At 60.4% G+C, this 13691-nt stretch overlaps 1 protein-coding gene across 1 annotated transcript in view; it reads right to left on the bottom strand.

Annotated features, from left to right (window-relative positions):
• Positions 1-10862, bottom strand: part of LOC127463147 (uncharacterized) — a 32973-nt gene extending 22111 nt beyond the window's left edge. The window contains exons 1-18 of the mRNA XM_051772221.1: positions 10618-10862; positions 10313-10377; positions 9812-10198; positions 9480-9628; positions 9069-9216; positions 8670-8857; positions 8444-8581; positions 8155-8269; positions 7846-7983; positions 7412-7591; positions 7146-7301; positions 6887-6988; positions 6664-6766; positions 6408-6464; positions 5955-6107; positions 1957-2067; positions 1076-1140; positions 80-961 (exon numbers count right to left, since the gene is read on the bottom strand). Of these exons, the coding sequence (XP_051628181.1) occupies positions 80-961; positions 1076-1140; positions 1957-2067; positions 5955-6107; positions 6408-6464; positions 6664-6766; positions 6887-6988; positions 7146-7301; positions 7412-7591; positions 7846-7983; positions 8155-8269; positions 8444-8581; positions 8670-8857; positions 9069-9216; positions 9480-9628; positions 9812-10198; positions 10313-10377; positions 10618-10744 (3264 nt within the window). The 5' untranslated portion in view covers positions 10745-10862. The remainder of the gene's footprint in view (positions 1-79; positions 962-1075; positions 1141-1956; positions 2068-5954; positions 6108-6407; positions 6465-6663; positions 6767-6886; positions 6989-7145; positions 7302-7411; positions 7592-7845; positions 7984-8154; positions 8270-8443; positions 8582-8669; positions 8858-9068; positions 9217-9479; positions 9629-9811; positions 10199-10312; positions 10378-10617) is intronic.
• Positions 10863-13691: the final 2829 nt, after the last annotated feature.

Genomic DNA, 13691 nt, shown 5'->3' with positions numbered 1-13691 from the left:
CAAGCCCAGCCAAGGCCAAGCCACTGCCCTCCCCAGCCCCAGGCTGCCCGTGTGGCTTCATCCCCTGCCCCCTTCTCACCATGGAGGGATCCACGCTCAGCACCAGGAGCCGTCGCAGAGCCAGGCGCCGCCTCTCTGGGCACTGGCTCTGCAGGTGCCTTGCCAGGATCTGCAGGACACTGTCGGGAGAGGTGTTCACGTCCAGATAGTCGAGGACCTGGAAGGCAGAGAGCAGTGCCGGCGTGGATGTGCAGCCAGTGCTTGCAATGCCCTCAGTCGTGTCCTCAGATTTGGCCCCGACATCAGCTGGTGCCGTATCAGAGGTTGTGTCGGTGTCGGCCAGCGCGGTGTCACAGGTGACTGTGCCATCCATCGGTGCCATGTCAGAGATGCCCATGCCATTAACCGGTGCCGTGTCAGTGGTTGCTCTGTCTTCAAGCTGTGCCATCTCAGCGGTGTCTGTGCCATCAGTTGGTGCCATGGCACAGGTGGCTGTGCAATCACTGGCTGCCATGTCCAAGGTTGCTGTGCCATCAGTCAGAGCCATGTCACCGCTGGCAGCACAATCCAGGGGTGCCACGTCACCGCTGGCTGCACAGTCACTGGGTGCAGTGCTGCCATCAGGCTCCACCGCGGGCTGCGCTGCCGTGTCAGTGGTTGCTGTGCCCTCGAGCTGTGCCATCTCGGCGCTGTCTGTGCCAATAACCGGTGCCGTGTCACCGGTGGCTGCGCAATCAATGGCTGCCATGTCGGTGGTTTCTGTGCCATCAATTGCTGCCGTGTCCAAGGTTGCTGTGACATGAGTCAGTGCCATGTCACCGCTGGCTGCACAGTCCCTCGGTGCAGTGCTGACATCCGGCTCCGCCTCGAGCTCGGCTGCGCTGGTGTCAGGCTGTGCCGGGGGCTCGGGCGGTGCGGTCGTGGCTGTTCTGCGCCGAACTCCCACGAATTTCAGCAACCTCTGCAGGAGAAGAAAGGGCAGGGAAGAGAGGGAAGTGGCATGGAGTGCTCTGACAGCGGTGCCAGGCGGAGCAGGGACAGCAGGCCCAGCCCAGGGGGGGATGGCTGCAGGTACCTGAACTGCCCTGCGCAAGCGGCCACGGGCGCGGTCCTGCTCTTCTGGGCGGTCCCGGCCTGGATCTGGCAAAGAGCGAGCGCAGTCAGAGCTGAGGGGCCATGGGAGAGGCCAGAGAACACAGCCCAGCCCTGTGCTCCACAGGCAGGGCCAGCCCTGGGATGCCCAGGGGAGGGAGCACGGATTCCGGGGGGATCAGCCTTGGACCCCTTTTCCCCTCCCTTTCCCTGGCCATGTCCAGAGGGGACGGCAAGGGGCCCAGCTGGCTGCAGCCACCATCCCTGGGGCCCAGCTCCAGCACTCACCCTGCTGCAGTGGCTGGAAGTGCTGCACCTCCTCCTCCTCTTCCTGTGCTGGGCCAGCTCCAGGGCCTCTCCTGTTCTTCCTCTTCCTCCGGAGCAGCCGGCACAGGCCGAAGCATCCCCCCGCCATGGCACAGTCTGGTCTGGAGGGCACCTGCGGGGGAGAAACCTGGGAAAAACCCCTGGCGGCCAAGTGTGACTCAATGGCCTGCGGGGCTCCTGCCACAGGGACTGGGGATGGCTTGGAACAGCCCCTGGCGGCAAAGTCTCACAAAATGGCCTCGAGGGCCACTGCCACAGGGGCTGCTGATGGCTTGGAACAGCCCCTGGTGGCAAGCTCTCACAAAATGGCCTCAAGGGCCGCTGCCACAGCCACTGGTGACTCCTCGGAAAAGCTCCGGGACACCAAGGCCCGTGGCCTGGCCTCGAGGGCCACTCCCACAGGGAGTGGGGTCACCTCAGAAACGCTCCGGGTCCCCAACTCCTGTGCTGTGGCCTCGAGGGAAGTTGATCACAAAAGAACTCTCAGAAACGCTCCTGGTCGACGAGAAAGGAGTTGGCTGCGAGGAGGCTCCTCACAGCACCGCTCTGTCCCGTCCTGCCCAGTCGCCCGCTCCGAGCACGGTGGCGTGGCCGCGTTGCCGCCGACACCTTTATCCCCACGGGTCACAAAGGACACCGGCCCATCCCCTGGGCGACGGACACCGTGTCACAAAGGGCCCTGTGACACACTGCCATGGGCCCTGGGGCCTCCCCCAGCCCGGCCAACCTGACCCAGCTCCCAAGGAATCCATTCCCAAAAGCAACTGCAGCCACTGGGGGCAAGGCTTGGCATCTGTGCCAAAGCAGAAGCTGTGGCTCCTTCCTGGAAGAATTTCTTCATGGAAGTCATGACCTGCAGCACAAAAACACCTGGGCTGGCAAGGCCCAGAACAATCTGGCATTGAGTAATGCAACATTCAGGAAAGCCTGACTTCCCATTCCTCAACACAAGGAGCTGAAAGGAGTCGCAAATTTCCCAATGTCACTGAATTGGGAGGACCCAAAAACTATTTGGAAGTTTGCTTCCCATCTCAAACCTGCAGCTCATTTGCCTTCATGTGGTCTGTTGAGTGTCAACTTCCAAACACGAACAGAAGCAAAAAATCTGGGCATTGATTGGTTTGCAAATGCTTTTGTAGGAGGGGATAATAACAGGACTCTTAAAAGCAGGGAAAAATAAAACTACTCAGAATGATCACGGCTGAAGCTAAAATGCATTTCAGAAGGAACATCAACACCCACACCCCACACACCCCCCTCAGCACCTTCCCAGTCAGGAATTTCATCCAATCTCTAGGAGTAGAGGAAGGGAGGGCTTTGTTTGGCAGTGATAGGATTGCCCAGAACTAACAGAGAACCTGAGCTGGGGAGAAAAGGGGACTTAAATGCTGCTTGACAGGAGCAATATTGCAGCAGCTGTCAGCAGTACCCGGGAGGAATTGTCAGGGATGCACTTGGGGCTGGTTGGGCTTGCAATGAGTTGAGAACTTTCCGGACAAACCTGTCCCTCCCAGGCAGCCAAGTGGCTGCAGGGGGACAGTGTCACCAGGGGGTTGTCACCGCAGGGTCGGTGCCCTCCAGGTGTGCTTCAGTGGGATGCCAAGGATGCTGGCTTTGTCCCCAGAGAGCCCATTTCTCATTTCTTCAGGAGAACAGAGGTTTGTGGGCAGTAGAGGTGTTGGGACAGCTTCCTTTTCCCAACCAGCTGGCTGGGAGCAAGCTGGATGCACTTGGGAAAGGCTGGGTGGATGGTGAGGTGTGGCTGGAGGGATCCCCATGGATCTGCAGAGCAGAAGGCTGGAAGAGAGATGTTTTCAGGAAGCTTTTCTGAGGAGTGGCTTTTCTGAGAGAGCTGTGGGGGTTCAGCCTGGAGAAAAGGAGGCTCAGGGGGGACCTTCTGGCTCTGCAGCTCCCTGACAGGAGGATAGAGCCAAAGCAGGGTTGGGCTCTGCTCGCAGGGATCAAGGGGGCAGAAAGAGAGGAAACAGCCTCAAGTTACACCAGGGGAGGTTCAGGTTGGCTAAAATTAGGGAAAATTGTTCATGGAAAGGGTTGTCCAGCCCTGGCACAGGCTGGGCAGGGCAGTGGTGGAGTCCTGTAAGACTCCAAGCCCTTGGAGCTGCCAGCTCATGGGAGTTTGCTGGGAATTTTACTTTCGTATATTGATGCAGGGTTCTTTAACACCTCGAGATAGTGCCAAGAGAATAAGCCATGGGCTTGTTCCCGAGGAATTTCTTTTTTACTTTAGGGGAGCAAATAAGGGCACTTGGCCAAAGTTCAAAAGGACACCACAAAGTGGGACAAAGATGTTCCACCACAATCCTCACTCAACACATCCTAGGAATCACAACACCTCAGTCAAAGTCCAGTAAACCAACAACACTGAATCAAGATCCACTAAACCAACAACACTTAAGGCAACATCCAACCAATTCCCCCACACTTCGATCAAGATCTGATCCCTCCAGCTCCAAACCACCCCAAGCATCAGGAAAGGAGCAGAGAAAGAGAAGCAGAGGCAGCAAGAAGAGAGAAGGAGAAAGAGGGAGAGACAGATGCTGGAGCTACCACCGTAGCCCTGGAGAGGATCAGCTCTCCCCAGTCCCGTGGCAGGGCCAGCACACCAGGCCAACAAGTGCCCCTGGTTTTCTTTGCTCTGGTCCCTCTGGCCAACCCCCAGGTGGGGTCTGTGACCCAGCAGCCACTCTGGGGCTTCCCTGCCGGGCTGAGGGGCCGGGTTCTCCCTGTCCCTGCCAGTGGGAGCTGGGTGTGGGGCTGCCGGAGCTGTGGCTGTTCCAGTTTTCCCAGGCTGCTTGGGACTGACAGCTACTGCGGGGCTTGCCCAGGTGAGCTCCTGGGGCTGCCCTGAGGGACACGAGGCCACCCCCCCCCCGGGAGGTTCCACCCATCCCTTCCCCCTCCCCACCCATGGAGTGGACTGATTAGAAGGTGGAGTCTGATTGCCAGGTGGAGTCTGTTTGCCATTGTCTCCAGCGTGGAGTTCAAAAGCCTGGATGGCACAGCCGGGCTGCTGCCGGAGCTGAGCTCCTTGCCAAAGCTGCAGGAGGCACCCAGCAAGCCAGCAGAGGCAGGCAGAGCAGCAAAGAAGAGAAACAGTTCTTCCAACCCAAAAGCACAGCACGGACTTGCTCTCCCAAATCAGGGGTGCCAGGCAGATCTTGCTTGGAGACTGGGGAAGCAGCCCGGGGACACTCAGGGCCCATCTTGGTGCCAGGAGACCTCGGCTGGGATCCTGGTGACCTGGCCATGGAGCATCTGGGGGTCCCACGGCGAGGGGATTTCGGGCCATGCCCAGGGACTGTGGGGGCTGTTGGAGCACTGCTGAGGGAGCTGCTGCCTCTCTGTTCCCCTGCCAGTTGGGCTTCTGTGGGAACAAGTTAAGCCAGCAGCAGCTGCATTCAGTGAATTAGGATCAACCAGGAGTGTTTTGGCCTTGACTGGTTGTGGGAAGTAGCAGAGACTGTGGAAAGCTGCCTTAGGGAACTAGGGGGCAGAAGCATGAGAGAAATAGTAACATTAACATGGTATAAAAGGCAGCAACTGTAACAAAGAAAGGTCTCAGTATCCCCAAAGAGCTCAGTCCATGATTTAACACGCCACAAATGGCACCCGAACAGGGACCTTAATAAAACGCCGGAGGGAGGACATCTTACCCGCGGCGTAGCTGGGCTGGACGATGGGCTGAAAGGAAGCCCAGGTGCACTGCAGTTACCTTCCTGCTGGACAGCAGGGAAGCAGCCGAGGACGTGATGGGGAACTCTCTACCCAGAGAGTATAAGAATGTAATCCAAGTATTTAACATAATTTGTGGAAGCAACAGCGAGAGCTATCAGCTATGGACTTAAAGTGGCTGTTAGCATGGGCTTGTGACAATTGTCCTAACATAAATCCATACACTGTTTGTGAGGTGGAACGATGGGACAAAGTCAGAGCCTGTCTTCGGGACAAAGCTCTTAAAAAAGACAAGGAGGCCCCAGGACTTTTAAGCCTTTGGCAGACCCTCTAGGAGGTCCTGAAAGTCTCTGTTGGGTCCAAGAAATCAGACCCACTGCCAATGGAGACAGTGCTTCTTTGGGAAGCACTTTCCTTGGGAAGCAAGCCCCTTGCCTCCCCAGGGATGAGCCAAGTCTGCAGCTTTCTTGGGGAAGCTCAGCACAACCAGCACTGAAGATCAGCAAGATCTTCAAGTGCACAAAGCTGTGCAAGTGGCCCTTCAGGACAGGCCCCTTTGCAGCCTGAAATGCCCGTGTCCCTGGGGGTGTGTGCCCACGGTGCAGGGGACGAAAGAGAGGCAGGAGCGGGCCCGTGAGCTGCAGAGCTGAGGGTTTGTGCCCTTTCAGTTGCACCAAGATGCAGATAAGGGGGAGAAAACAAATGTTTATTATTGTGAGGGCAAGGAGAGGGATGAAGTGGGGTCAGGAGAAGGGAATGCAAGGGAGGGAGCCGTCCCTGGGGCTGAAGAGGCCAGGAGCTGCCTGGCCTTGCAGGCTGGCTCAGTTGGATCCAGCATCAGCTGATGGTGCAGCCGCGCCGAGAAGTGGTCCCTGGGCTGTTGCGGGGCTGTTGCAGGGACATTGGTCGTCTCATGGCACGGCTGTAAGTGTCCATGAGTGCAGTTCTGATGTTGGAGACAGAGGGGCAGTCGTCCTCACTCATGGCTGTAAGGCCTGGAAGAGAGAGGAAGGGAGCTGGGGTCAGAGCGTGGCTGTGCAGGGACCCCAGGAGCCCCTCCTGCCGGGGCCATGCCAGGCAGCTCTTGGCACAGCCAGGAGGGAGCAGGGGCCAAGGGGATGAGCGGGAAGGTGCTGGGCACCAATGGGCACCCTGCCCCTGCCATGTGTGTGTGCTCTGGCCACGGTGTGCAGGGAGCAGAGCCCTGTGCAGGCAGGGCAGGGATTGCAGCTCCCTGCCCAGGGTCTGTGCTGGTCCCCGGCAGCCCCCAGGGAGGCCCCTCTGCCCTCACTCACCCTTGAGGATGGGCCACAGGTCTTGCTGCCACTCCCTCATGTGCCAGCCGGCGACCCCTGGGAACACAGAGGCTGTCAGGGCCCAGGGGCTCCGCATGGGGAGGCCCCGGGGCTGGGCTGGCAGAGGGCGGCAGCAGCCGCCAGGGCACTCGGGGCTCCCCAGCACATCCCTGGGCCCATCCTGCTGCCGCTGCAGCAGCCGGGGCTGGGGCCGAGCTGCAGCGGGGCGGGGAGGGACCGCGGCCTTGGGGCTCACCCATGAACCTGACGGCCGCCTCTCGCAGGGGCTCCTGTGGGCTCTGCAGGTAGGGCAGGGCCTGCTGCAGGTGCTCGCCCCTTCGGCTCCTGTCCTTTTCCATCTGCAGAGAGTAGGGGGGTGTCTGTGGTTGCAGCAGTGGGCAGGGGCACAGGGCCAACCCGGCATACTGGGCACTGGGGGCTTCTCCAGCCTGGGGCTGGGCCTTTGCACTCATCCTTACCAGGTAGTCACAGAATCTGAAGGGCTGCTCTGTCTCCAGCAGCTGCTCCAGGTCCTTCCTCTTGAGGAAGCTTGCAGCCCAGAGCAGTGCTTCCCGAGCGGCCTGCAGAGCAGCAGAGAGCGGGACATGGCAGCGCAGCCCAGGGCACAGCCCCTGTGTCCCTGCTCCAAGGGCAGCAGGAGGCCTGAGCCCTTGAGGCCCCAGGGCAGGAGGCAGCCCAGCCCCTGCCCCGGGGACACCAGAGCCCAGCAGTGCTCACCTCTGCCACGCGCTGGTTCTCGTCGTGCCAGCGGAAGAACAGTGGGACCAGGCTCTGGCGCACCTGCATCTCCCAGGGCTCTGTTCCCTCTTCCGCCAGCACCTCCATCACCTCTCGGAAGAGGCGAATGGACAGCAGCTGCACGTGGCTGTTGTCCTGGGGCCAAAGAACACACAAAGACCTCAGCACTGCCTGCTCCAGGCCCTGAAACTCCACAAGTTTCCTGGCAGCACCCAGTGCCTGTGGCTGGGGGCACAGAGCCTTACGTTGTCAAAGACTGGCCGCAGCGCCTCAGTCAGCCTCGGGGCAGTGGAGCTGAGTCCCTTCCTGTCTTCCTCATCCTGGAGCACATTCCGGAACACGGAGAGGGTCATCCTGACCAGCTCTCCATCTCCATCCCGCAGCAGCTCCAGGAGGGGCTCAGACAGGCTGCAGATGCTTTTGGCCTGGATGGAACACAAGGCTGTGCTGGGAAGCCCTGAACAGCTGCCCCACCAACCCCACTCTGCCACTGCAAACCCACGCTGCTGCCCTGGGGCCCAGAGGCCAAAGGCCTGTCCCACGGGGCCTGGGCAGCTGGAGAGGGAGGCAGGAGAGCTGGCAGCAGCTGCCACAGCTCCCCAAGCCCAGCCAAGGCCAAGCCACTGCCCTCCCCAGCCCCAGGCTGCCCGTGTGGCTTCATCCCCTGCCCCCTTCTCACCATGGAGGGATCCCCGCTGAGCACCAGGAGCCGTCGCAGAGCCAGGCACCGCCTCTCTGGGCACTGGCTCTGCAGGTGCCTTGCCAGGATCTGCAGGACATTGTCATCACCTTCGCTCACGTCCAAATAGTTGAGGACCTGGAAGGCAGAGAGCAGTGCCGGGGTGGGCGGGCGGCAGGAGCGCGGAGCCGGCCAGGGCTGGGCCCAGGCAGCAGCACAGGGCGCAGGCACCGTCCCGGGCAGCTGCGGCTGCCAGAGGGCAGAGAGGGGGAGGCAGCGGGGCCAGGCAGCGCTGGCCATCGGGCTCACCTCGACAAGGAAGGCCAGGGCAGGCAGCTCCCAGCGGGGCCCCTCCGTGCTGAGCAGCCCCAGCAGGTGCCTTGCCAGCGGGCCATAGGAGGGGACCAACACGTGGCGCATCTCCCTGTCAGGGCAAAAAGGAACCCTCGGCCCTGAGTCGGGTGGGCAAAGCTCTGCCAGCACTGGCTGGGCCATCCCTTGGGGCCAAGGCCCTCTGTCCCACGCCCATGGGGGCTGTGTGGGCTGCCCCGTGCCCAGGGCAGAGGTGCTGGGGGCAGCGGGGACAAGGCTGTCTCACCTGGCCAGCAGCCCCACCGCGTAGTGGTGGGTGTCAGCAGAGAGGAGCGCGTCCCAGCCACGCTTGCGCTCCACTGACACCAGCTCCTGGTCCCACTGCAGCCGGCAGAGCAGGGCCCGGATGGTCTGCACCACAAAGCTGTGTGCAGAGCAAAGGCCATGTCAGGCTGGGAGCCCTGGCCCCAGCCCCGAGGGCACGGCAGGGAGAGGGGACAGGCATGGAGCACCTGTTGGGGTGGGTGGGAAGGCCGTGTAGCTCCTGGCATCCCCTCCAGAAGGTGCTGACCTCCTGTGGCATCTGCTCAGTGCTCATAGAAACTTGGCAGAGCAGAGCCAGGAGGAGACGAGGGGCATAAACAAACAGTGCATCTTGGCACTGGAGCTCCTGGACCATCAGCCACAGGGCCAGGGTTGCCTGCAAGAAAGCCACACGGAGACACCCTCAGTGCCCAGAGGGAGGGAGAGGCCAGGGAGAGCCAGGGGGAGCAGCCGGCCTGCTGCCCCTGAACCTGCCCCTCAGCCCCATTTGCAGCCCAAGGCCTGAGGGAGATGCAAGGGTGGGGGAAGATGGAGAGTCGCTGGAGAGGCGACGTGGGGAGGAGCAAAGGCCACTTCTAGAAACTCACAGCCAGGGCAAAGACGTCCACGTGGTCCCCGTTGGAGGTGCACACGCTGTGCAGTGGCCAGTCCTCCATCACCCCGAGCAGCGTTGGCAGCACCTCGTGCGCTGTGGTGGCCGAGGAGGCGATGGTCCTCCACAGGATTGCAGCAGCTCTGTGGAGCCAGAGCTCTGGGTCAGGGGGGTCTGGGCCTTGGGAGCTGTGGGGGCCCAGGTGACAGAGCCATGGTGCATTGAGGGGTAGGGAGGGCACACGGCAGCAGGATCAGGGGCTGACATGCCAGGGCTGGGAAGTGGAGGGGCCAGAGGGTGCTGAAACTGTCCACCTGTCTGTCAGAGCAGGAGGGACAGGCTGGATGGGGTGCTGGGTTGTAAAGGCTGGTGAGCCCTGAGGCAGCAAAGCAGTTGGGCCCTGTACCTGTCACACGCTGGGGCACAGTGCAGGAGAGTCGTCACCACGTGCCCAGGGTGTGCGTGGGCCAGCCTGCGGATGGCAATGGGCGGCCTGACCTCTGGAGACACCCGGCACGTGAGCCACTGGTGGATGGATCTGACAATGGCCGGCACCTGGAGGGGAGTGGGAGACACTTGGAGAGCTGCCAGAGCCAGTAGGTTGCCCAGCTTGCCGCAGGAAGGGCTTCCCTTCCCACCACACTGTGCTGGCCTCAAAGGCTCTGGGGGCCCAGCAGAGCCGGCTTGAGGGTCCACAAGACCCCTGGGGAGCTCGAGCCCTGGCCACAGGCTGCTTACTTCATTCACATTGGAGACAGTTTTCTCCTCCCAAATGTCCAGACTGGGAGCATCAGTGACACTGTCCATGGGCAGGCAGTCGGTGTCTGCGATGCTCTCAGTTGTGGCGTCAGCCTTGGCCCCGACATCAGTTGGTGCCGCGTCAGAGCTTGTCTCGGCGTCGGTCAGTGCCGTGTCAAAAGTGGCTGTGCCATCTGTCAGTGCCGTGTCCAAGGTTGCTTTGACGTGAGTTGGTGCCCTGTCACCGCTGGCTGCACAGTCCCTCGGTGCAGTGCTGACATCCGGCTCCGCCTCGAGCTCGGCTGCGCTGGTGTCAGGCTGTGCCGGGAGCTCGGGCGGTGCGGTCGTGGCTGTTCTGCGCCGAACTCTCATGAATTTCAGCAACCTCTGCAGGAGAAGAAAGGGCAGGGAAGAGAGGGAATTGGCATGGAGTGCTCTGACAGCGGTGCCAGGCGGAGCAGGGGCAGCAGGCCCAGCCCAGGGCGGGATGGCTGCAGGTACCTGAACTGCCCTGCGCAAGCGGCCACGGGCGCGGTCCTGCTCTTCTGGGCGGTCCCGGCCTGGATCTGGCAAAGAGCGAGCGCAGTCAGAGCTGAGGGGCCATGGGAGAGGCCAGAGAACACAGCCCAGCCCTGTGCTCCACAGGCAGGGCCGGCCCTGGGATGCCCAGGGAATGGAGCACGGATGCCGGGGGGATCAGCCTTGGACCCCCTTTCCCCTCCCTTTCCCTGGCCATGTCCAGAGGGGACGGCAAGGGGCCCAGCTGGCTGCAGCCACCATCCCTGGGGCCCAGCTCCAGCACTCACCCTGCTGCAGTGGCTGGAAGTGCTGCACCTCCTCCTCCTCTTCCTGTGCTGGGCCAGCTCCAGGGCCTCTCCTGTTCTTCCTCTTCCTCCGGAGCAGCCGGCACAGGCCGAAGCATCCCCCCGCCATGGCACAGTCTGGTCTGGAGGGCACCTGCGGGGGAGAAACCTGGGAAAAACCCCTGGCGGCCAAGTGTGACTCAATGGCCTGCGGGGCTCCTGCCACAGGGACTGGGGATGGCTTGGAACAGCCCCTGGCGGCAAAGTCTCACAAAATGGCCTCGAGGGCCACTGCCACAGGGGCTGCTGATGGCTTGGAACAGCCCCTGGTGGCAAGCTCTCACAAAATGGCCTCAAGGGCCGCTGCCACAGCCACTGGTGACTCCTCGGAAAAGCTCCGGGACACCAAGGCCCGTGGCCTGGCCTCGAGGGCCACTCCCACAGGGAGTGGGGTCACCTCAGAAACGCTCCGGGTCCCCAACTCCTGTGCTGTGGCCTCGAGGGAAGTTGATCACAAAAGAACTCTCAGAAACGCTCCTGGTCGACGAGAAAGGAGTTGGCTGCGAGGAGGCTCCTCACAGCACCGCTCTGTCCCGTCCTGCCCAGTCGCCCGCTCCGAGCACGGTGGCGTGGCCGCGTTGCCGCCGACACCTTTATCCCCACGGGTCACAAAGGACACCGGCCCATCCCCTGGGCGACGGACACCGTGTCACAAAGGGCCCTGTGACACACTGCCATGGGCCCTGGGGCCTCCCCCAGCCCGGCCAACCTGACCCAGCTCGGAAGGAATCCATTCCCAAAAGCAGCTGCAGCCACTGGGGGCAAGGCTTGGCATCTGTGCCAAGGCAGAAGCTGTGGCTCCTTCCTGCCATCATTTCTTCATGGAAGTCATGACCTGCAGCACAAAAACACCTGGGCTGGCAAGGCCCAGAACAATCTGGCATTGAGTAATGCAACATTCAGGAAAGCCTGACTTCCCATTCCTCAACACAAGGAGCTGAAAGGAGTCGCAAATTTCCCAATGTCACTGAATTGGGAGGACCCAAAAACTATTTGGAAGTTTGCTTCCCATCTCAAACCTGCAGCTCATTTGCCTTCATGTGGTCTGTTGAGTGTCAACTTCCAAACACGAACAGAGGCAAAAAATCTGGGCATTGATTGGTTTGCAAACGCTTTTCTAGGAGGGGATAATAACAGGACTCTTAAAAGCAGGGAAAAATAAAACTACTCAGAATGATCACAGCTGAAGCTAAAATGCATTTCAGAAGGAACATCAACACCCACACCCCACACACCCCCCTCAGCACCTTCCCAGTCAGGAATTTCATCCAATCTCTAGGAGTAGAGGAAGGGAGGGCTTTGCTTGGCAGTGACAGGATTGCCCAGAACTAACAGAGAACCTGAGCTGGGGAGAAAAGGGGACTTAAATGCTGCTTGACAGGAGCAATATTGCAGCAGCTGTCAGCAGTACCCGGGAGGAATTGTCAGGGATGCACTTGGGGCTGGTTGGGCTTGCAATGAGTTGAGAACTTTCCGGACAAACCTGTCCCTCCCAGGCAGCCAAGTGGCTGCAGGGGGACAGTGTCACCAGGGGGTTGTCACCGCAGGGTCGGTGCCCTCCAGGTGTGCTTCAGTGGGATGCCAAGGATGCTGGCTTTGTCCCCAGAGAGCCCATTTCTCATTTCTTCAGGAGAACAGAGGTTTGTGGGCAGTAGAGGTGTTGGGACAGCTTCCTTCTCCTGACCAGCTGGCTGGGAGCAAGCTGGATGCACTTGGGAAAGGCTGGGTGGATGGTGAGGTGTGGCTGGAGGGATCCCCATGGATCTGCAGAGCAGAAGGCTGGAAGAGAGATGTTTTCAGGAAGCTTTTCTGAGGAGTGGCTTTTGTGAGGGAGCTGTGGGGGCTCAGCCTGGAGAAAAGGAGGCTCAGGGGAGACCTTCTGGCTCTGCAGCTCCCTGACAGGAGGATAGAGCCAAAGCAGGGTTGGGCTCTGCTCCCAGGGATCAAGGGGCAGAAAGAGAGGAAACAGCCTCAAGTTACACCAGGGGAGGTTCAGGTTGGCTAAAATTAGGGAAAATTGTTCATGGAAAGGGTTGTCCAGCCCTGGCACAGGCTGGGCAGGGCAGTGGCGGAGTCATGTAAGACTCCAAGCCCTTGGAGCTGCCAGCTCATGGGAGTTTGCTGGGAATTTTACTTTAATATATTGATGCAGGGTTCTTTAACACCTCGAGATAGTGCCAAGAGAATAAGCCATGGGCTTGTTCCCGAGGAATTTCTTTTTTACTTTAGGGGAGCAAATAAGGGCACTTGGCCAAAGTTCAAAAGGACACCACAAAGTGGGACAAAGATGTTCCACCACAATCCTCACTCAGCAGATCCTAGGAACTCACAACACCTCAGTCAAAGTCCAGTAAACCAACAACACTGAATCAAGATCCACTAAACCAACAACACTTAAGGCAACATCCAACCAATTCCCCCACACTTCAATCAAGATCTGATCCCTCCAGCTCCAAACCACCCCAAGCATCAGGAAAGGAGCAGAGAAAGAGAAGCAGAGGCAGCAAGAAGAGAGAAGGAGAAAGAGGGAGAGACAGATGCTGGAGCTACCACCGCAGCCCTGGAGAGGATCAGCTCTCCCCAGTCCCGTGGCAGGGCCAGCACACCAGGCCAACACGTGCCCCTGGTTTTCTTTGCTCCGGTCCCTCTGGCCAACCCCCAGGTGGGGTCTGTGACCCAGCAGCCACTCTGGGGCTTCCCTGCCGGGCTGAGGGGTCGGGTTCTCCCTGTCCCTGCCAGTGGGAGCTGGGTGTGGGGCTGCCGGAGCTGTGGCTGTTCCAGTTTTCCCAGGCTGCTTGGGACTGACAGCTACTGCGGGGCTTGCCCAGGTGAGCTCCTGGGGCTGCCCTGAGGGACACGAGGCCACCCCCCCTCCGGGAGGTTCCACCCATCCCTTCCCCTCCACACCCATGGAGTGGACTGATTAGAAGGTGGAGTCTGATTGCCAGGTGGAGTCTGTTTGCCATTGTCTCCAGCGTGGAGTTCAAAAGCCTGGATGGCACAGCCGGGCTGCTGCC

The sequence above is a fragment of the Manacus candei genome, unplaced genomic scaffold (assembly GCF_025592945.1).
Source record: "Manacus candei isolate 608988 ecotype Guabito, Panama unplaced genomic scaffold, ASM2559294v1 h1tg000150l, whole genome shotgun sequence".
NCBI lineage: Eukaryota > Metazoa > Chordata > Aves > Passeriformes > Pipridae > Manacus > Manacus candei.
The sequence above is the reverse complement of the archived record's forward strand: the minus strand, read 5'-3'. Positions and strand labels throughout refer to the sequence as shown.